This window comes from Toxorhynchites rutilus, chromosome 1, assembly GCF_029784135.1.
Source record: "Toxorhynchites rutilus septentrionalis strain SRP chromosome 1, ASM2978413v1, whole genome shotgun sequence".
Classification (NCBI taxonomy): Eukaryota; Metazoa; Arthropoda; class Insecta; order Diptera; family Culicidae; genus Toxorhynchites; species Toxorhynchites rutilus.
Genome location: NC_073744.1, coordinates 141,517,649 through 141,541,263, shown reverse-complemented (window position 1 = coordinate 141,541,263; position 23,615 = coordinate 141,517,649). Strand labels below are relative to the sequence as shown.

Here is a 23,615-nt window from a genome sequence, read left to right as displayed (position 1 = left end):
CCGTGGGCTTTCTAAAGAAGAATTATGTTGTGAAGATCATTTTTCTAAAACAACCACCAGAGATGAATCAGGCAGATTTGTTGTGCGCCTCCTCAAGAAGGAAAACATGTTGAGTCAACTTGGCGATTCCCAGATCAGTGCTTTTCGTCGATTTCAGTGGATGCAACGTCGATTCATCAAACGCCGAGAATTAAAGGAGCAATATTCTGATTTTATGAATACATTGCTCTCGGCCATATGGCTCCAGTGATTCCATCCGAAGATACCAAAAATTCCAACACGTATTATCTCCCTCATCACGCCGTGCTCAAGCCAAGCAGCACCACCACAAAATGTAGAGTGGTTTTCGATGGATCTAGCAAATCCTCAACGGGAATTTCGCTCAACGAGTGCCTCATGGTGGGGCCGACCGTTCAGGATTCATTATATGCCATCGTCATACGGTTTCGTATGTACGAGATTGCACTCGTTGCAGATATAACAAAAATGTATCGCCAAATATGGGTACATCCCGATGACAGAAGTCTTCAGCGTGTTTATTGGCAAAGCAAAACTGATACAGACGTCCGCACATATGAGTTGACTACGGTGACATACGGCACTGCATGTGCTCCGTATTTAGCTATCCGATGTCTCCAGCAACTTTCTCACGATCATCGGAGGAACGAAGATGATGCTGCTGAAAGAATTGGAAAAGACTTCTACGTGGACGATTTTCTCAGCGGTGCTGACAATGAAGACGAAGCAGTACAATTGTACTCTGATGTTAAAAGCATCCTCGCGTCGGCAGGATTCGAGCTCAGAAAGTGGAATTCGAATTCATCAGAAGTATTGTCAAACATCCCAGCAAATTTGAAAGATGATAAATCGATTGTAACAGTTGACGATGTACAAGGATCCGTTAGCACGCTAGGTCTGCTTTGGCATCCAGAATCAGATACGTTCAGATTCAAAGTTCCAGAATGCTTCATTAATGCTCCAATCACGAAACGAATCGTGGTCTCCGAGATGTCCAAACTTTTTGATCCTCTGGGAATCCTGGGACCAATTGTCATCACAGCCAAAGTATTTGTCCAGTTACTTTGGAAATCGAAACTGGGCTGGGATGAAGTGCTCCCCAGCTCGCTTTGCAACGTGTGGGAAAATTATAGACGAGGTTTGAATACGCTCGAATCATTCTCTATTCCACGCTTAAAGAAAGCTCCAGGTTCTGGAAAAACTATTCAGCTTCATGGGTTCTGCGATGCATCCAAAAATGCATATGGTGCATGCATTTATGTCAGAAGTGTAGGCACGAATGGTATCACCACAACTCGTCTATTAACAGCGAAGTCAAGAGTAGCTCCCATCCAGACCCTATCAATCCCTAGGTTAGAGCTCTGCTCTGCTGTTCTTCTTAGTCATTTACACGAAAACGTTATGCTAAATCTCAATATGAATATTAATTCCTTCTTCTGGTCTGACTCGTCGATCACCCTGCATTGGCTGCACAATCCACCATCGAACTACAACACCTTCGTGGCAAACCGTGTCGCGGAGGTACAGCGACTAACAGAAGGAGGTATTTGGAACCACGTCGCCGGGTTGGAGAATCCGGCTGATCTCATCTCCAGGGGCTGCGATCCCTGCGAACTTATCAACAATACCCTGTGGTGGAAGGGTCCACCATGGCTATCGTCTGACCGTTCAGAATGGCCAAGCATGTTTCCTGTTCCTGATGTAAAGAAATTTCCTCCAGAAGTCGTCGAAGCGAAGCCCTGTTCGCTTGCAGCGGTTACCAGATCATCAGGCGTCACTGATTGCACGCTGTTCACCCGCTATTCGTCACTGTCGAGACTCACCCGCATCGTCGCATACTGTCGCCGGTTCGTGCATCACTGTCGGATCAAGTCTGCTGGATCCGATTTGCAACTCCTTCCGCATTTAACATCAGATGAACTCCGCCAAGCGTTAATAAGCTTCGTCAAAGTGGTACAAGAAGAACACTTCAGCAACGAAATCACCATTCCAAGCCAAAGATGATGCACAACTCAGCAAGTCACCATTACGTACATTGAATCCGTTCATCCACGATGGTCTACTCCTGGTCGGTGGCCGGCTCAATCATTCTTCCTATGCATTCACCCGCAAACATCCGATGATCCTACCTGCAGGCCACCCATTCACCTCTCTACTCATCGATTCAGTGCACGTGCAACTCCTCCACGCTGGCCCTCGTGCAATGATTGCACACATCCGTGAAAGATTTTGGCCATTGAACCTCCGTAACCTGGCACGGAGGCACGTAAGATCCTGTGTACGCTGCTATCGCACTCGTCCTCGAGCAGAACACCAGCTGATGGGTCAGCTACCGAAGGTGCGCATCACTCCTGCTCGTGCGTTTCTCAATACGGGAATTGACTTTTGTGGACCCGTCTGGCTGAAGATCCCGTTACGTCGAATGAAGTCTGCTCCACCAATCCGAGCGTACGTTGCAGTATTTGTCTGCATGGCCACGAAGGCCGCACACCTTGAATTAGTAGGCGATCTTAGCGCCGAAACGTTTATTGCAGCATTGAAACGCTTCGTTACCCGCAGAGGTAAACCAATCGCCCTGTTTTGTGACAACGCAACCAACTTTAAGGGCGCAGACAAGGAGCTACGGAATCTCTGCAAACAACTTAACGATCAGCAACTGCAAATGAAAGTAGCGTCCTTCTGTGCTGACTCATCGATACAATTCAGCTTCATTCCCGCTAGAGCACCCACGTTTGGCGGCCTATGGGAGGCCGCTGTCAAGGCATTCAAACACCATTTCCGGAGAGTTATTGGCCTTGATTCGTTATCAGCAGAAGTTATGCAAACCATTCTGTGTCAGATTGAGAGCTGTCTTAACTCACGCCCACTGACTGCGCTTTCTGAGGACCCAAGCGACATGGAAATCCTCACACCGGGACATTTTCTGGTCGGATCAGCCCTCCAATCAATCCCGGAGCCCGACCTAGCCCAAATTCCCGAGAACCGGCTTTCGCTGTGGCAGGAGATGCAACGACGAACTCAATCCTTCTGGAAATTGTGGTCAACGGACTACATTACCCAACTACAGCAACGGACGAAGCACTACTATCGACAGCCGAATGTTCTGGTCGGCAAACTGGTAATCCTGAAGGACGACAACTTACCCCCACTCAGATGGAGTGTGGGCCGAATCACAGCAGTCCATCCCGGCGCGGATGGCCTCGTCCGTGTGGTTACCATCAAACTGGCATCCGGCGCAGTCTTCGATCGGCCGATCGTGAAGATCTGCCTTCTACCAATAGATGACGAGATGAAGTCTACTCCCACTTCTGGTGAAGTGACTGGACCTCCTGATGAAGACGCAGCACCCGCTGCTAACCCAAAATAAGCATTGTGAATAGTGAATTGAATTAAAATATTATTGTAAAATTGAATTTGAATGAAACAGATATTTCATTGGTGGCCGGTATGTCGCGTACAACGCGAATGAAGTTAGAGTAGCCCGAGATAACACTCAACAGATGAGATAACACAAACGCTGTTCTTGTGCACAATATACATCACACACGAAACATCTCAGTAGCAGTATAAATACCGGTCACCGACACAGCATCCCATCTCAATTCTTTGTAAACCGTCACCAATAAACAATCGAAAGGAAGCAGCGAGTTTTCTATCCACCGAAACCAATAGTCTTTTTTAAGACTCAAAAAGAGTTAACAGAGTTTTCCGATCAGTCCGCTCCGTCTGTTCAGGCGTGGGAGCTTTTCGAGGAGGAGTCCCGGCGCGGACAATATCAATGCACCCATTGCACTAAGTTTTTAACGAGAGGCATCTTCCGTGCATCGCTGTTCAACAAGCATCAAACACGCGACAGATACACATAGTTGCAGCGATAAAAATGAAACATCGCGAGAATGACCGTTTATGAAAGATCGTTTCTCGACTCTCGGTCAAAACCGTCAACAAAGCTAGGAGCTTGTTGCAACAGAACAGAGTCGATGTGCACGAGACCAAATACGAATGGCGACAAAAAGTATCGAAGTGTTCTATTCACATGTACAGGAAAATAACAAGTTCTAAGTTTCGCGCAACTAAGTTAACTTGTTAATCAGCTGTGTTGATTGCAAACAGCGGTGCAATTTTGTTCGGTGGTGACATCAGATTGACGTAGGACTACGTCTTTCATTTCTATACCGGGGTGTAAAATCAACGTTTCGAAACCGAAAACGTTACGCCGGAGACTGAGATTTTGAGCGTTAATAGCTCCTAAACAACTGAACGAAATGGTATGATAAACACTTCTTTCGAAAGATAAAATGTCTACGCGTTATATACTTGTTACTTTTTGATCCAAAAACTTGTTTCAATAGCCTTAAAATTGTTCTCAAAACAGGCTATTGAAATCACCAATCGGTATATAAGCGAGCGCCGCTCGGAAATCCACTAAGTTCTAATTGAACAGCGATTGGAGCATGTTGTCGCTGTTGTGGTGAAGCTCTTTGTTTATCATGAAAGCGTGGATGAACGGTGTCACCAACAGCCTGTTTGTGCACCTTAGGCCAGAAGGGAATCCATCAGGAGGAGAGTGATGCCACAAACGGTTCCCCGCGAAGACATCGCTACACACACACATACACGCGCGGAATTCTTTCCGTTTGGATGCCATTCAGCATCGAGAAAGTTCCGGAAAGTTCTAATCATTTCTGGAATATAATCTGCCAGTTCCTCTGGGAATTTAAAAATACATTCATGTGAAAGAGTTTATTTTAATGTTTTCTAACCATATAACACAGCGACCATATTATACATACATTTGATTTTGTAATTTTTCAACCAAGTGTAATTAACAGGAAAGCTTCTGAAGATTATTCTTCCCCATCAGTAGGATATTTCCGTATCCAATATTGTATGCGCACGCAATCGATTATTGCTCAGTCACCGAAAGTTCCGAGCTCAGAGAGTTCATTCCCCTCTAGTTTGCCTTCCAAATTGCCATCGTAAACCACACCTTCTCTCGATTCAATCACACACAAAAAACATACTTAAGCGATATTCTGGTGGTGAGATGCATTCATTTTTAGTGAGGACATCGACAAGACAACATCGTTGCCTAACGTGCTGGAGGAGGTGGACGGCGAAGGATCGACACATACACGCGCAGAACTCTTTCCGTTAGGATGCCATTCAGCATCGAGAAAGTTCCGGAAAGATCTAATCATTGCTGGAATATAATCTGCCAGTTCCTCTGGGAATTTAAAAATACATTCATGTGAAAGAGTTTATTTTAATGTTTTCTAACCATATAACACAGCTACCAAATACATTTGATTTTGTAATTTTTCAACCAAGTGTAATTAACAGGAAAGCTTCTGAAGATTATTCTTCCCCATCAGTAGGATATTTCCGTATCCAATATTGTATGCGCACGCAATCGATTATTGCTCAGTCGCCGAAAGTTTCGAGCTCAGAGAGTTCATTCCCCTCTAGTTTGCCTTCCAAATTGCCATCGTAAACCACACCTCTCGATTCAATCACACACACAAAACATACTTAAGCGATATTCTGGTGGTGAGACTCATTCATTTTTCGTGAGGACATCGACAAGACAACATCGTTGCCTAACGTGTTGGACGAGGTGGACGGCGAAGGATCGACACATACACGCGCAGAATTCTTTCCGTTTGGATGCCATTCAGCATCGAGAAAGTTCCGGAAAGATCTAATCATTGCTGGAAAATAATCTGCAAGTTCCTCTGGGAATTTAAAAATACATTCATGTGAAAGAGTTTATTTTAATGTTTTCTATCCATGTAACACTGTGACCAAATATTTTTCAATCAAGTGCTATTAACAGGTGGTTATCGAGTTAGTATTAACTACTGGTGGGCTTCCAGTATCGAGGAAAATGTGGAAATATCTAATCGTTGCTGGAAAATAATCTGCCAGTTCCCCTTGGAATTGAAAATTACATTCAAGCGAAAGAATTTACTTTAATATTTTCTATCCATAAAATATCCATATAATACCTTCGGTTTTGTGATTTTTCAATCAAGTGCAGTTAGCAGGAAAGCTTTTGAAGACTATTCTTCAGAATAAGGTTTTTCGTATCCTATATTGGATGCATAAAACCTTGTGCCTCCAACGTAACGCTCTCGTTTTCGAAGTCCCCCAAATATTCATTTATTCATTCATTCAGAATGGATTTAGATTCAACTTCAAACAAATGATCTCTAAATCAACGATAGTCCTACGTCACCCTTGCGGTTATACCATAGATATAACCCACTTCCTGTTTTTTGCATCATTTCTGCATTTTGCATTGTTTCTGCACGATAGTGCAAACTCTGCACTATGGTTGCTTTGTACATATTTTTATCATGTATTTTGAAGCAAAAAAAATTTCTCGTCCGTTCAGCACGGTACCAAAATAGGAACTGAGGTTGACCAAAGTGAGCACAATATTCATATTGTAGCTTCTTCTTCTTTTTACCCTAGTATAAAATTTTGTACGATGAGAAGCTACGATTGTTTTCGCAGTTAAGTTGTTCATTTTTGTTGGTACAGTTCAAGGAGCACAAATTGAACCACACAAAACGTGGAATTTAGAGCGTTTATATAGTGCTTGACATTTCACAATTATTCAACAGTTTCCAGTGAATGCACCTAGAAAAAAAAAAACACTATGAGACACTGAAGAAATGTTCGGATAAGGGTCTCCGATATCACAAGCACCAAGAGTGAAACAGCAGGAGACAAAAAAGGCTAACGGCACAGCACTTAGGTTGTGAATCCACAGAAAAATCACTAAAACACCCAAAGAATGGTTCGAATAAGGATCTTCGATATCACAAGCATCAGGAGTAAAAATCATCACTTGAGGATCATTTGAGGAAAATCACAAAGGACACCAGGCTTAGTTAATCAGTCACTGATAAACATATTTGGGAAATATCTAGAAATTGTCTATAAAAATCTCTCTACCCTCACTGTGCGTCCTAACCTCGGTAGTCCCTGAGTGTCAAACATCTTTTCACTTGCTGAAGAAAAATGCATGTTCATCCGGTAAACACGGCCAACCAGCAGTAAGGCAGCGGGAACCTCCAGGCAGGATCCAGGAAAAGCAACGAAAATGCTTGGGGTAGTGGCCACTACCAGCAACGGGCGCCGACGACAGCCAAGCCACCAACGGGCGTCACAGGGGCTGAAAAACCACAGATGTCTTCCTTCTACTCTCCTCCTCTCCAAATGTAGACCGATGAAAGTGACGCCAGAATAATGTTTCTTTCTTCCGCTAGTGAAGACCAAGAGAGGGAAAATACCGCTGAGCAACGACGAAGCAACAGCAGAGGGCGATGCGATGATTAACGACGCCGGAAAAAGCAGATAGCCAATTTGTAAACTCTTTAGGGGCGATGGCATGACCTTCTCAATCGGACTACCAGAGCGCAATGATGGTATCCTTCCATTCCTTCCTTGTTTGGTTTATAGAGACTTTAAACTTTTACAGTTTATTCGTCTCTAGCCCCGAAAAGGGCCCTTGTGGAAATAAAACTACTCCTCCTTCACCTGTCTTAAGAAAGACAATCCATTCCCGCTTGACGCTCACCGGCAACAATGTTGCTCCAATGACCACCAAACGAGAAGAGGTTGAAATCCGTTTCCTCCTTCTATACCAACTAATAAAAGTGTCATCTGCCCGATAGCGATGCACATATTTGCCTTGTCGAACAAGTGCACATTCACCAAGAGTATTGCCACCACAGCTTGCTTGGATTCTCAAAGATGATATAGTATTGAATTACGCAGATTTTAGAATTAAACAGAACAAAACAAAAACTGAAACTTAAACTGAATTCTCGGTTTTCAGAAACAGAATCAGCAGAATTTAAAATGATGTGATGAACTGTTATGGAGTACCGTACTCGATTGACGCAAAAATAGGACATTTTTACAATGCGATCAACTTTTGTTTTCCAATTTGTACCCCCAACAAGTTCCCGAAAGGGGGTCTTCGTAGCCACTTGGTTACGCGTTCGCTTACCAAGCGATCGATCGTGAGTTCAAACTCAGGGCCCTCAATTGACCATCTTTGTGTTGTTATAGAATGACTACGTCCACGCAACCATCATCAGCGATGGAAATCGATCCACGGTGAAACAAAGATCGATTCATCCATACAACTGCTCTGCTCTGCAAGAAACATCGGGCTGCTGTTCTATAAATAACCCAACAATGATCAATATCAACTGTCTCCGCTGTCCGGTCTGCTGAACAATGGAAGAACAGAAAGAATACCCTTACGCCTAAATGGCTACTACTGTGTAATTTACCATAATGTAATGGAATAGAAAACTTAACGCCTAAATGGCTACTACTAACTACTGTGTAATTCACAATTTATAGAAACATAAACATATGTACATGTACACGATTAAACCCGGCTCTGTTACAGCTAAATGCTAATGAGCCTAATAAATAAATGAGATAAAAACAGAAAGTGGGTTATATCTATGGTATAACCGCAATGGTGACGTAGGACTATCGTTGATTCAGTGATCCTTTGTTTGAAGTTGAATCTGAATCCATGCTGAATGAATGAATAAATGAATATTTGGGGGACTTCGAAAACGAGAGCGTTACGTTGGAGGCACAAGGTTTTATGCATCCAATATTGGATACAAAAATATCCTACTGATGGGGAAGAATAATCTTCAGAAGCTATCCTGCTAATTGCGATTGATTGAAAAATCACAAAACCAAATGTATTTGGTCACAGTGTTACATGGATAGAAAACATTCAAATAAACTCTTTCACATGAATGTATTTTTAAATTCCCAGAGGAACTGGCAGATTATTTTCAGTAACGATTAGAAATTTGCACATTTTCCTCGATACTGGAAGCCCACCAGTGGTTAATGCTAACTCGATAACCATCTGCTAATAGCACTTGATTGAAACATATTTGGTCACAGTGTTACATGGATAGAAAACATTCAAATAAACTCTTTCACATGAATGTATTTTCAAATTCCCAAAGGAACTGGCAGATTATTTTCCGGATCAGCATCCTCAGCAACGATGTTGTCTTGTCGATGTCCTCACGAAAAATGAATGCGTCTCACCACCAGAATATCGCTTAAGTATGCTTTTTGTGCGGGATTGAATCGAGAGAAGGCGTGGTTTACGATGGCAATTTGGAAGGCAAACTAGAGGGGAATGAACTCTCTGAGCTCGGAACTTTCGGCGACTGAGCAATAATCGATTGCGGGCGCATACAATATTGGATACGGAAATATCCTACTGATGGGGAAAAATAATCTTCAGAAGCTATCCTGTTAATTGCGATTGATTGAAAAATCACAAAACCAAATGTATTTTGTCACAGTGTTACATGGATAGAAAACATCAAAATAAACTCTTTCTCATGAAGTATTTTTAAATTCCCAGAGGAACTGGCAGATTATTTTCCGGATCTTTCTCGATGCCGAATGGCATCCAAACGGAAAGAATTCCGCTTGTGTATGTGTGTGTGTGTGTGTGTGTGTGTGTAGCGGCTGCTTCGAGATCTTCCTGGGGAACAGTTTGTGGCATCACTCTCCTCCTGATGGATTCATGTCTGGCCTAAGGTGCACAAACAGGCTCTTGGTGACACCGTTCATCCGCGCTTTCATGATAAACGAAGAGCTTCACCACAACAGCGACAACATGCTTCAATCGCTGTTCAATTAGAACTGAGTGGATTTCCGAGCGGCGCTCGCTTATATACCGATTGGTGATTTCAATAGCCTGTTTTGAAAGCAATTTTAATACTATTGAAACAAGTTTTTGGATCAAAAAGTAACAAGTATAGAACGCGTAGACATTTTATCGTTCGAATGAAGTGTTTATCATTCCATTTCGTTCAGTTGTTTAGGAGCTATTAACGCTCAAAATCTCGGTCTCCGGCGTAACGCTTTCGTTTTCGAAACTTTGATTTTACACCCCAGTATAGAAATGAAAGACGTAGTCCTACGTCAAAAAAAAGTTCCCGAAAGACGTAATCCTACGTCAAAAAATCCTTCGGGCCCAAGGAAAACAACCCAATCTGCAAGTGCGGGATATGTTGGCTAGGTTAGACCTGAAAGAGAGGAGCCAGCTGAATGACAGATGGTTTGTTTTCTTCTTATTCTTTTTACGCATTCTCATCAAGAAAATTCAAATCGGACAATTTCAATCAAACAAGTTACTGTCATTCATTTGTGAGAAATGTGTTCAAACTTGACGTGAGCCTTTGTTTGTGAGTACATTTGTGCGTTTTTTCCCCGATTCGATTTTTGACGTAGTACTACGACTAACAGGAATATATGGGGGTAAAAAATGTGAACACTGATCATGAAGTAAATAATAAAAGATCTACCAGATCAGCCCACATCATGGCTTCCAGCAGCATCGGCCCATTCAAACAAGTTTTTTTTACTTTTGATAATTCCGATATAGTTGTCCTAATTAATTATTTTGATGGTTTCTAAAACAATATCCGAAATAATAAGCATGAACAAATCGAATCAAAACACTTGGTAAACATTCTTTTCACTGACTTTCTCTTGAGTTAATAACTCAGATTGGAAACATATTTGTTGTGTTTGATAGTTTAGACGCTAAATAAAAACCTTTTTCATTGAAATATGTGGTGAAATTTGGAAAAAATTCTGATTGTCAGTTTGACATATGGTACAATGTACAACTAAAGTATGTCTGTCATGGTACGATAGTACCTGTACAACGCTGTACCCTTACAGCGCAAGTACAGCTGTATGTCTGTCCCTGGTATAACGTTGATTGCACTTGATCGAAGAAATTACAAAAAGAATGTATTTGACCGCAGTATTTGATAAACTCTTTCTGAAAAGAACTGGATTTGATTTGCTGAAAACACTCTCTTGTTTTCTCTAATGTTATGTGTGGCGACGGTAGTTTTTATTTCTAAGCTGATGCTGATTTCTATGGCTTCGACGTTTTCGGCATGCAGCGATTTTTGAGGATTTGTTTGACTTTAGCTTTCTCCTTGCTGGTCGCCTTCTTCACAACAGCATGTTTGGTTTTTTGCAGCAGTAACTGTTTTCTTCACCCCCGATAGCAGCGGCAGATTATTCATCAGTTCATCAGCGCTTTCTTGATGAACGAAGTTAGCTTCACCATATCAATTTTGGACAGCGATAACATGATCCAACCGCTGTACAATTATAATTGAGTGAATTCATAATTATTTTCAAATAAAATGTCTTGCAAAAAATGTCATGTTAAAATTTTCTACATATTTCAATACTTCCCCTTGGTTCACTGTGACTGGTTCGCGCTGACATAAGAGTGATCACAACAAACGCGAGCTGGCTCCTCTCTCTCAGGGTTAGACCTTGATCACATGTCCCGAACTTATATTTTCTTGAAAGCCTTTTCTTCTTTGTATTGTCAAAATTGCCTCATTCATCTTATATATTAAACTCGAGTCATTCGCGAGCAATCGGTTTCCCATCCTATTAACAGTTGAAAGAAAAAAAAAATGTAAATATAGGGTAAATGATCTTTGTTTGTCCGATTTGGGGTGTTTTTACGCAACTAGTAAATGCAAATCAATTTTTCTTCATGAAAATCACAAATAATCAATACGAGTTTGGGTTTGTTGAAAAGCCCCAAGTCTCTAGTTGCTAATACTACCATAAGGCGTTGAAATTATTCAAATTTTTATGTTTTTTTACGATTTTCCTCAAATAGGAATTATGATCATGGTTTGACCACCTCTGATCATGGTTTGTCCGACTTTAGAAATCACCATTTTTGAATGAAAACATTCGAATTCTCAATTAGATGTTGCATTTATCATTGCTTGAGTTTACTTTCATCATATTGATCCATTCATAATTTAGGCTTTCCTCAGAATATTGCATTTTCTTGGGCATTTTAAAAGTGTTCACCTCAACACACTCAACATAGAGAAACTTTATTTCTGCTATACGCGAAGGACACAATAAACAAACTGCAGCGCGCCAAGCGGTTGCCATAGAAATCATGTGGACAAAACAACATTAGTGGATCGGCACAACTCATGATCAGAATTGAGATAATCGAAATGTGTTAATTTAATGGTTTAGTTCTGTAAATCTGATACAAAAGGTGTGCAAGAATGATGTTCACAATATTTGTAAGTGTTATAATCCAGAAAAGATCTGAATAGGTGCGAAATAATAATCTGGTGATTGATTAAAAGTTAGCTCGAATGAGGGGCGCATTGACACCAATAGATGGTGTATTTTATAATCCTTTAAAACAGGGTTTCTCGAAGTGGTCAATATCGCCCCCTGGGGTCGATTTGAGTTTCCCGGGAGTCGACAGAAACTGTTATACGAACGACCAGGGTTGCCACATTTGATCCTGCATGTTCTTTGCTCTCAAAATAGAGTCCCTCATTGTGAAAGCCAACCGATTTCGTAATTTTGTTTTGTTGGCATTTTGAAGCGAGAATATTCACTCAACACACACTGATGAATATGGAATTTTCAAAAAGTGTCCAAAAACATCCTTAGCAGCAATGGAGAAATGAGGTGACATTTCATATGGTTCAACATTTTTATAAATCAATGTACATATCTGTATGAATCAACGATAAAAAAAGCAAAGTTTGTTAGTAAGAAGGTAGAACTGTAATTGATTTAACATTTAAATTTGAATTTGAAAAAATATCTTTAAATCCTGTATCTTTGCAGAAAATCTGTAATTCTGTATATACAGATTCTGCATCTGAAACTCGGCGCAAAATCTGTAAAATATAGAATATTCTGTATATGTGGAAACCTTGAGAATGACTAATATCTCTGTAGAAAATACTATTGCTATAAATTTTAAACACTCAACAAGACGATAGTACAAAAAGCACAAGATGAAAAATTCGGCAAGTAAAAAACGTGAACAGGTTCGTGCAAGATAATGTTTTTGAGCGTACGAGGCCCTCAAGGATATTTAACATTTCTTTGTATTTTAAACATATACACAATTTAACACGAAGTAAGTCATCATCAAATTCATGTCCAAACATGCTCCTGATATTTTACTGTATAACAAGCTTGGTCTTAGGTTGCAAGTTCAAATGCGTTCTGAAGCACGTTGGAGCTTGAATGATAATGTACTCAACTTCTAATTCAGTTCAAGAGATTACAAGGTATTTACATAGCTACTCGTAAATGAAGTGAACTAGAATAAAGTGATTGGAAAAAAAAATCCAAAATACTTGGTCATCTATGTGCATGGCGTAACAAAATATTTTATGTTCGATATATTAAAGGTGAAAATATGTACCATGAATTGATTTTTGCTACATATCTTCTTCTTCTTCTTATAAGGCACTAACGTTCCTAGAGGAACTCCGCCGTCTCAACGTAGTATTACTTGCGTCATTTTCATTAGTACTTAGTTGAAATTTCTATGCCAAATAACACGCCTTGAATGCATTCTGAGTGGCAAGCTCTAGAATACGCGTGACCACAGTGCAAGTCAGAGGAAATTTCTTTGAAGAAAAATTTCCCCGACCAGCCGAGTGGTTAGCGTCACACATTATCATGCCGGGTGTTCGGGTTCGATTCCCGTTCTGGTCGGGGGATTTTTCGTCAAAGAAATTTCCTCCGACTAGCTCTGTGGTCACGCGTATTCTAGAGTTTGCCCCTTAGAATACATTCAAGGCGTGTTATTTGGCTTAAGAAATCTCAACTAAGTATTAATAAGTGACGCTAGTTAATGCATACGTTGAGACGGAAAAAGTTCCAAAGAGAACGTTAACGCCATTCAAGAAGATTATTTGCTCAGCTATATGAGAAAAATGACTTTACTCGATTACTTCTACACGCTGAGTTCGCTGACCACCAAGAGTCTCTTGCATAGAGATGGGCAAAACGGTTCATTTCAGTGAGCGGCTCAGAGCTGTGCGCTCAATGAAAAGAACCGGCTCATTTAAGCGGCTCAATGGATCTTTTTAAGAGCTGGTTTATTCGGATATGTAAAGAATGGAAGACGTAAAAAATAATGTTTAAAACAATAATCAGTGCAGAGAATAGTAAAAATATTACTTCACTGAAGGTTTTCTCTGATAAATTTCCATCACAACAATCTTCTTTCCTTTTTTTTATTTACAAACAGAAAAAAAACAAAAGAGATGGTTTTCAAAAAAAAATTCGGCTATGGGGGTCTAAGGTATGACTTAATTCTGGAAAAGGGGTCTCTTGCCCAAAACAGCTTGAAAACCCCTGCTTTAAAACATGTGATTCCGTAAAAATATACTATAAAACTACTGTAAATTATGAAAAAGATAATTTTATTTAAATGTTTTGAAACATTCGAATACCTGATTTGACAAAGTTTGCTAAATTAGAACATTCAAGAAAGTGGACAAACCATGATCGTATTTTCGACTGGACAAACCAAAATCATTTACCTTACAATAGAAATAAGAATAGAATTAAAAATGTACCCCTTTTGAACCTACATAGACCATAGGCCTACTAAGCTTGTAGAAAAAAAAACGAATAAAGAAAAAAGTTTACCTAAATGTTGCTGTAAGTTATCCTATGAACATTTGAAAGGATTGGAATCATTTTGTGATCTCCCCATTTAAAATTATACTTATTGATAATGTGTTGAAAGTATTCGTTCAAAAGAAATATCTGCTCATATTTGCCAACAATGTAATATCACGATAATTGCAGATTTTCTGGTAGGTAAGGCTGTGGATCATATCTATATATTGCGGCGATAGTACAATCCACTTCTTGAGTCGAAGGGCTAGCAAATAGCCCATCGATTATGTCCAAAATTAGAAGTCCGTAGATAAAAGGTTTGACTTATCATTTCCGCCTTTCGACAGATGCCAATCCCAGGATACCACACAAAAGGGTATGACGTACATTCATATTGTGCCAATCGATAGAATATTAATATTATGACCACGAACATACGGCATTCGTTTTAGTACGTACCGGATCCCTAGGGGTTATCAATTCATGCCTTCTTCCCGTAATAAAAGCCTGGCACAGCGAGGTGGGTAATACAGAAGTGAGAGGATATATATCGCTTCGATTTTCACCTCATCCATAATAACCATAATCAATCCGAGGGGAATCATCGGAAGACTGTTACTATTTGCGGATGTAGCTTTCCCATAAGTAAACATGTGTCTGTACTGTGAAAGAGAGCGAGTGAAGCGAGGAAGCTGATGGTGCAAATTATTACGCCAAAATACGCTACATAATAAGCTTCTCTCCATTAATTCGTTCTATCGGTGATTATGAGCCAGCTGTAAAAGCCGTGGAAACGAACCATTGCCTATGGGAAAATCACAAATGGGGTAATGAGAGGATTATTTTCACATGAATATTTTTCCACAGCGTTGTTTGTGTGTCTTCTTTTTTCAACACGTTACCCTTTTTGCAATTAATCAGAAAAATCCAGAATGAAGCCAGAACAACTTCACTCAAATTAGTAAGAGTTTATAAAAACCCAGAATTTATATAAAAAAAGTGTAAAATTATAATGGAAACAAAGGTAAACTAAGTGAGGGAATAGATTCAATTCCAATATTTTCAGCAACTTGCTCTGCTTATACCCAATATCATTCATCGTCTCCAAATTCTGCGTCTTTCTGGCGCAACCAGTTTCTTTATGGACTGCGGGTACGAAAGTATCCATACGTATCCGATGCGCCCCCCAAAAGTGCGTATTAAAGCCGTGTTTATTGTTCGCCTCGGCGTTTCGGATATGATATTTCCCCTGGGAAGCATCCAAATATGTATGCGCTATTCGCTTCACACCTTGGCGTGGCAACGGAATGAAAGAAGTGCTAATACCGGATCATTTTCGGCACGTGAAAGCTTCAAGATTTTGCGACGCTTTCGTTGTTTCAGCGTAGAGGCTTTTATTTTTGGAAAATTTAATCGTGTTTTAAGGCTGCTGAGAGCAAAGGATTTATGCGATAGACAAATAATGACACTAATAATTTATGCGAAACATAAACCTTTTTTCCGTACCCGGAAGTGCAACTTGTCCTAGTTTGAATTTAGGCTAACAAAAATAAGAACTAATTCTGCGCTACGAGGTCTCGTGGCTTTCGACATCGCCCCGATGTGTGCATATTAACACACAGTTAAATAATGTACGCAGCCTAAATTAAATCCCCTCGGTTTAATCCCATTCAGAGCATCGTGTCGGCAGCAAGCTGTAGCTTTTTGGAAGTTATTGTCTTGAACCGAAACACGAAAGAAAACGTTGGATAAAAGGGGGGAGAGCCATGCGCGGTTATGGGAGGTGCGATTAAGTTTTCAGCAGACTCACAGCAGACACATTTTGGATGATTTCATTATCCTTGATTGCTGCGCTTCGGGGGGTAAACGTGACAAAGCCAGGGTGTTGATTTTCGACGGTTTCTATTCAGAGGGCTTTCCGTTGCAGGGTTCCGCTCATTTGTCTCTTTTGTTCGTCCCTTACTTCCGTGGTATATTATCAACGCGGTGAAGTGAAATATGAGAGTGTCTTGGGGGCGCTAGTCAAGACAATGTTGGGCCAAACAAATGCAACGGGAAATTGCAATTTCCTTGTTTAGTGAATGGTAACCCTTTTCAGCAGTTATATTCTGTTTCGTACAAAAAACGAAAACCCAGTCGAAAAGTGTAGTAGATCGGTCAGGCATTAAAGGTAAATAAATGGTCTGAGCAATTATTCGCAAAATAGGTAAAAACCGTCCAATCCTACCATGACTCTCTCAAATGCTAGTCTTAGCTGTAGAATATCGAAATAGTCTACGATCTTACTTAAATTAGCTGACCCGGCAAACTTCGTTCCGCCCAAAATTTATTTTTTTGTTATCAATACCTTCAAACATTCATGTTTTCTTACTAAGCGCAAGTTCATGAGTCCAATCGCAGAACTGTTCATTGATTGACCTTCTAATTGACCCCGTTGAATTTATTTTATATTTTTTTGTCTTTCGTGCCCCTAAAATATTAACATGCCAAATTTGACTCGATTTGCTTGATTAGTTTTCGAGTTATGCAGAAATTTGTTTTTCGTTTGTATGACAGCCCACCCCAAGAGAGGGGGGAGGAGTGTCGAACCACCATAGAAACATTTATTGCACCCTAAAACCTCCACATGTCAAATTTGGTTTCGTTTGCTTGATTAGTTCTTGAGTTATGCAGAAATTTGTGTTTTACACCACCCTCCATCTTCCCTATAAAACCTCCACATGCCAAAGTTAGTTTCGTTTGCTTGATTAGTTCTTGAATTATGCGGAAATGTATGCTTCATTTGTATGACAGCCCCCTTCCCCCTCAGAGAGACGGGAAGAGTGTCTATTCACCATAGAAACGTTTTGTGTCATCTAAAACCTTCGCATGCCAAATTTTGCATTTTTTTATTAGTTTTCGAGTTACGCAAAAATTTGTTTTTCATTTGTATGTCAGCTCCTCTTTAGAGAGGGGGGAGGGGTGTCCAACCACCATTAACAACCACATTTATTGCACCCTAAAACCTCTATATGCCTATTTTGGTTTCATTTGCTTGATTAATTCTCGAGTAATGCAAAAATTTGTGTTTCATTTGATCCAAAGATCAGATCCAAAGTAGAATCAACTTTAATGATAAAACCATCGTAATGAAATGTATAATCGAATCAAAAATATCAAAATAAAAAAATATTCAACAATTCATTCACCGCTGATATACTTTCCTCATTTGGTGAGTAAAAAATCTTTTCAACGCATGGAAGATTAATTCAAAGAAATGCTCTCTCCCTCTCTTCCTCTCTTCCTCTCTTCCACTTTTACTTTGCCTCTCTCTGCCTTTCTTCCTTTCTTCCTTTCTTCCTTTCTTCCTTTCTTCCATTCTTCCTTTCTTCATTTCTTCCTTTCTTCCTTTCTTCTTTTCTTCATTTCTTCCTTTCTTCCTTTCTTCCTTTCTTCCTTTCTTCCTTTCTTCCTTTCTCCCTTTCTTCCTTTCTTCCTTTCTTCCTTTCTTCCTTTCTTCCTTTCTTCCTTTCTTCCTTTCTTCCTTTCTTCCTTTCTTCCTTTCTTCCTTTCTTCCTTTCTTCCTTTCTTCCTTTCTTCCTTTCTTCCTTTCTTCCTTTCTTCCTTTCTTCCTTTCTTCCTTTCTTCCTTTCTTCCTTTCTTCCTTTCTTCCTTTCTTCCTTTCTTCCTTTCTTCCTTTCTTCCTTTCTTCCTTTGTTCCTTTGTTCCTTTCTTCCTTTCTTCCTTTCTTCCTTTTTTCCTTTCTTTCAATCTTATCAATGTTTTTTTATTGATAATTGTTTGATGATACATTCTTGTGCTTGCAGAACAATACATGCTCGAGATAAGTGCTGCTGTCATCCTAAGTGGAGAAATTTTTGCTACTGGCAAGCGAAACCAAATCACATACAAAATTCCAGAACGATATTTACTTTCTAGGTGACTAAATAAACGAAATAAACTCTATCTATTAATCTCAACAACCCAGTGACCATTCTACCCTGGATTCCTCGAGTCAAGAGAGACGCACCACGATTGATATGAGGTACTAGGTACTAGGGGGGCGTCGCTGATCAATGGTCAGTTACACTCCAATAGGAAGTATCCCGTGTCGGCCACACATACATAGTACTGGAGACTGCAACATCTCAATTATGAGATCTTTGTAATACTAACCTCGAGCCAACCGCGAGTAATCGGTTACATATTACTAACATAGTTGTAAGACAAAAATTGTCAAAATATTAGACTCCCGGCCCTGTCAGGCTAACGCCACATGTGCCTTAATAAAATATATATTTTGGGGAAAAAAAATTATAGGAGGTTGTGTCCAAGATACGACCGCATTGTTGACGTAGAACTACGCTGTTATATAAAAAGTCGCTTGTTTATACCTTCGGATATTATTCTATAATGCTGTGAAATTTTAGAAACATCTGCTTAGTAGAATAATCTCTGAAATGATTTTTTCATTGTAGAATCAGTTGACGATAATTGATTGATGATTCATTCTTGCCCTCGCAAAACAATCGTATGTCGCAATTTATTTCATGTCAATGCATTGCAAATTTACCTCGAAGGCTATTCCGGTGGCCTTTTTCGAAATTGACATAGACTCGGCTACAGTCGATTATATACATGTTGCACCAGCACCATTATTCCATATCTCATAACTACATCAATATATCTTTGGCACCGCATGTAAACAACAAGTATCAAATATCATGCTACATGTTATTTAGTATTGCCTCAAAGGAATCGCACCTCTAGATATTGTTCGTACAAACTAAGCGTAAACCATGCGCCAAACAAGCGTTCACCATAGCATGCATACAGAGCCACACATTGGTGGCTTGAAACTACTAGCAATATAAACATTTCTCATCATTTTGCGCTATTCTCAAAAGAAACGCTTCTGTTAATATTACTGGCCTCGAAAAGAGTTGCATTACTTTCTCATGCTCGAGATAAGCGCAGCTGTCTCCCTTAGTGGAGGAAGTTTTGCTACTGGCAAGCAAAACCTAATCACATACAAAATTCCAGAACATTTACTTTCTTGATGACTAAACAAGAGAAATAAACTCTTTTTGTTAATAACAACCTCGAAAACAGTAGCAATGCTTCATTATGATCAATATTAGCGCAAATGCAATCCTAGTTGAAGGCAGTTTTACGACTGGCACGCGAACCCAAATAACTTATAACATTCTAGTAAGATATTCAAGATGCTTAGTATTCCCAAATAATTTTTTGGTGCACAACCTTAACGTCTGCTTCGCCATAACGTCAGTTTAATGCATTGATGCATTCTCAAAGTCACAAACGAAGCCCTTATGAAGACGGAAAATAAACAATGTTAACTGCTTGGAAAAAGACCGAATTATGCCACACAGCTTGTACTCTGCTGTAACACCCATCGATGCGAATTCGCTGATGAGTTTGTCAAGAGCGACCGCCTTCACCACCAGCGGGGGGAGCTTGATTTTGGTTGCTGCCTGGGCGTTTACATTTTCGACCGACGCGCCGAAATCGCCTACTTCGCTGTTGTTCGGTGCGGTGTCACATTCGCGAAGGCTCGGTTCAGTGCGAGCGCTTTTCACTGCACCAACACCGCGTGCATCATTAGATGACGCTTACCTCGAAATGTTATTGCCCCTGGCAATGCGTTCGTTTTTTGCAGGGCTCGAGCCTGCCTTCCTCTTCTTCTTGCTCATCGCACACTACGCGAAGCGTCCAATTTATGACGCGGAAAGAAGAACACACGATACGAATAACGCGAAAAACGAACAGAAAAATCAAACGACGATTTCCAAGTTGGATTACCACTGGTGGGGTCCAATCTTAGATAGAAGCGCAGCGAAAGCAAAGTGAACTGGATTACTCAACAGTCCGATGCCGAATGAAAGTTTGCCTCAGCGAGATCCACTGTTTATACTCTAGGCAAGTATTCCCCTTCATTCTTCTTCTTTTCCTTTGTTCACGGAGACTTCAAATCCTACGATTTCCCCTCCGTTGCTCGTCGATAAGTTGCTCGTTATTGATAGCTCTGATCGGGAAAGCACTCAAATGGACAGAACAAATGTATGGGAAAATAGAAACACTTAAAGTTTTCATGAATTTTAACCATTTGCTAACAAGGGGATTCTAATGTATGGCATATTAAACAAATCTGACGGAATTTCCGATTCGTTTAGTATGTAAGTCGCCAAAATCCGTTCGCGGCAAAAATAGTTATTAACGTTAACTTTATTTCATAAAAACGTGACCTGTTTTCTGATTAGACCCCCTTAATGAAAGACGTAGTTCTACGTCAAAAAATCTCAACAACCTCGAAAAGAGTAACATTGCTTCATTATGATCAAAATTAGCGCAAATGCAATCCAGGTTGAAAGCAGTTTTGTGATTGGCACGCGAGCCCAAAACAATTAATAACTTATTATAACTTATTGAATAACTTGGTATTCCCCAAATAAATTTTTGGTGCACAACCTTAACACCTGGGGGTCTTCGTAGCCACTTGGTTACGCGTTTGCTTACCAAGCGATCGATCGTGAGTTCAAACTCAGGGCCCTCAATTGACCATCTTTGTGTTGTTATAGAATAACTACGTCCACGCAACCATCATCAGCGATGGAGAACGATCCACGGTCGAAAAAAGATCGATTCATCCATACAACTGCTCTGCTCTGCAAGAAACATCGGGCTGCTGTTCTATAAATAACCCAACAATGATATCAATATCAACTGTCTCCGCTGTCCGGTCTGCTGAATAATGGAAGAACAGATAGAATACCCTTACGCCTAAATGGCTACTACAGTGTAATTTACCATAATGTAATGGAACAGAAAAACCTAACGCCTAAATGGCTACTACTACTACTGTGTAATTTACAATTTATAGAAACATAAACATATGTACATGTACACGATAAAAACCCGGCTCTGTTACAGATAAAATGCTAATGAGCCTAAGAAATAAATAAATGGGATAAAAAAAAACCTTAACACCTGCTTCACCATAGCGTCAGTTCAATGCATTGATGACAGAAAACAGTCAATTTTAACTGCTTGGAAAAAAGGCTGAATATTTGCCTCAGCAGAGATTCATTACTAATAGCTTAGCGTAAATATTTCCCTCCCACTAACCCCCTCCTTGTTTATATTTATCATTACGACTGAATAATACGCAACATCAAAAAATCGTAAATCATAGTATAAAAAAATTAGGCTATTGTTGCATCGTGACAGGGCCAATGCACACGGGAGCAGATACAAATGGGGTTTCAGCGTAGCGAAGATGCACAATTTTTACGTACGGGTTATGAAGCACGCACGTACGCACACAAATATACATATATCTATGGCTTGAAGCAACTAAATATACACTTTCTTATCTCCGTTTCGCGCTCTTTTCAACAGAACCCCTTTCTGTTAATATTGCCAGTCTAGATCAGCTTAGCTGTCATCCTTTGTGGAGAGAGTTTTCGTACCGTCTTGCGAAACCGAATCACTGACAAAATTCCAGAACATTTATATTCTTGGTGAGCTGACGGTAGCCTAGCTTGATGATTCCCCACACAATTGTGTAGCTCAAAACCTTAATGCAATGGCGTCAGTTTGATGCAATGATTGCAATGCCAGAGACATCAGCGAGTGAGTAATTTGGTCGCGTCCACAGCTCAATCCGAAACGAAGAAATGTGATAACGCAAAACAAGGAAGAACAAGCGATATTCATTGCTTTGAATACAGAACGAGACTGAAAGTTTACCTTTATCGTTGTTGAATTAAAGAGGCTTTAAACTTCTTCAGTTCATTCGTTTCTAACCTTCAAAAAGGCCCTTGGAAAACTTTACTTTATACATCATATTACTCCTCCACCCCCATTGCCTCGAGAAAGGCATTCGATCCCTCGCCGCCCAACAACGGTGTTGTTCAGTCGATTTCCTCACGAAGAATGAAAGTTTGCCCTTTTTTTCACTTAAATTCTTTTTATTTCTTAATTTGGTTTACATTATAATATAATACTACTGTTCGGAAGATCGGGACTACCCTGTACCGCCGAGTTTACAGACGATCCATTGGTAAAAACGACGGTTGCTGTCGGAAGTGACGAACGTTTAAGTTCGAGTTCAGTGGAGAAATTGTAATAGAATTTGACAGATGTAGGGATAATGAAATGAAATGAACAATAGCTATGATCATTATCATTTGTGAGAATCACGTGGCTTGACCAGTAGAAAATTTATATTATTATAATTATAATTTGAATACCTGTGCGTTTCAAAGAACTATCTCTAAAAAGTAAAGGGGAAGTGGAATTGTTCCAAATTATTACATAACTAATTGTTAAATTACTTCTTATCTAGGCTCGATCTGCAACCTGAGTGGAGAGCTTGAGACCCGTTTACTTAGGTTAGAGCTCCCTCTAACTGCCAAGAAGGCGTGAAGAAAAACTTACTGTAAGTAAGTTTCTTCCAAGAATTCATAAGTTTATTTCAACAATAAAACCTTTCAGCTTCAAGCTGTCTAAACGCGACTGCTCTGAGGAGGTTTATAATTCATACAATCCGAACAACTACATTTCAAGTAATCAACCTAGGGTTCTATATCTTTAAGTTGGTATGAAAGTTTGTCTCAGCGAGTTCCGCTGTTTATACTCTAGGCAAATATTCCCCTTTGTTCTTCTTCTTTTCCTTCGTTCACGGAGACTTTACATCGTACGATTTCCCCTTCGTTGCCCGTCGATATGTTGCTCGTTATTCACAGCTCTGTTCGGGAAAACACACAAATGGATAGAACAAATGTATGAGGAAATGGGAATGCTTCTAATGTTCATCAATTTAAACCATATACAGACCATGGGATTTTAATGTATAGCATATCAAACAAATCTTAGGGAATTTCCGATTCGTTTGGTATGTAAATAACCAAAATCAATTCGTGGCAAAAATAGTTATTAACGTTAACTTTATTTCATAAAAACGTGACTTGTTTTCTGATTTGGCACCCTTAATGCAAGACGTAGTTCTACGTCATAAAGATCCTTCAACTTCTGTCATTAAGCAGCAGTTGTACAATATTTTTCTAATCTAT

The 23,615-nt window shown here is 39.9% G+C and overlaps 2 protein-coding genes across 2 annotated transcripts; both read left to right on the top strand.

Moving 5' to 3' along the window:
• The first annotated feature begins 237 nt into the window (after positions 1–237).
• LOC129761488 (uncharacterized) lies at positions 238–2,022 on the top strand. Its single transcript, XM_055759210.1, has one exon. It carries the CDS (start codon positions 238–240, stop codon positions 2,020–2,022), a length of 1,785 nt encoding a protein of 594 aa, XP_055615185.1.
• Positions 2,023–2,338: 316 nt separating this feature from the next.
• Positions 2,339–3,385, top strand: LOC129761487 (uncharacterized). Its single transcript, XM_055759209.1, has one exon. The coding sequence runs from the start codon at positions 2,339–2,341 to the stop codon at positions 3,383–3,385; it is 1,047 nt and encodes a 348-aa protein (XP_055615184.1).
• The last annotated feature ends 20,230 nt before the right edge of the window (positions 3,386–23,615 follow it).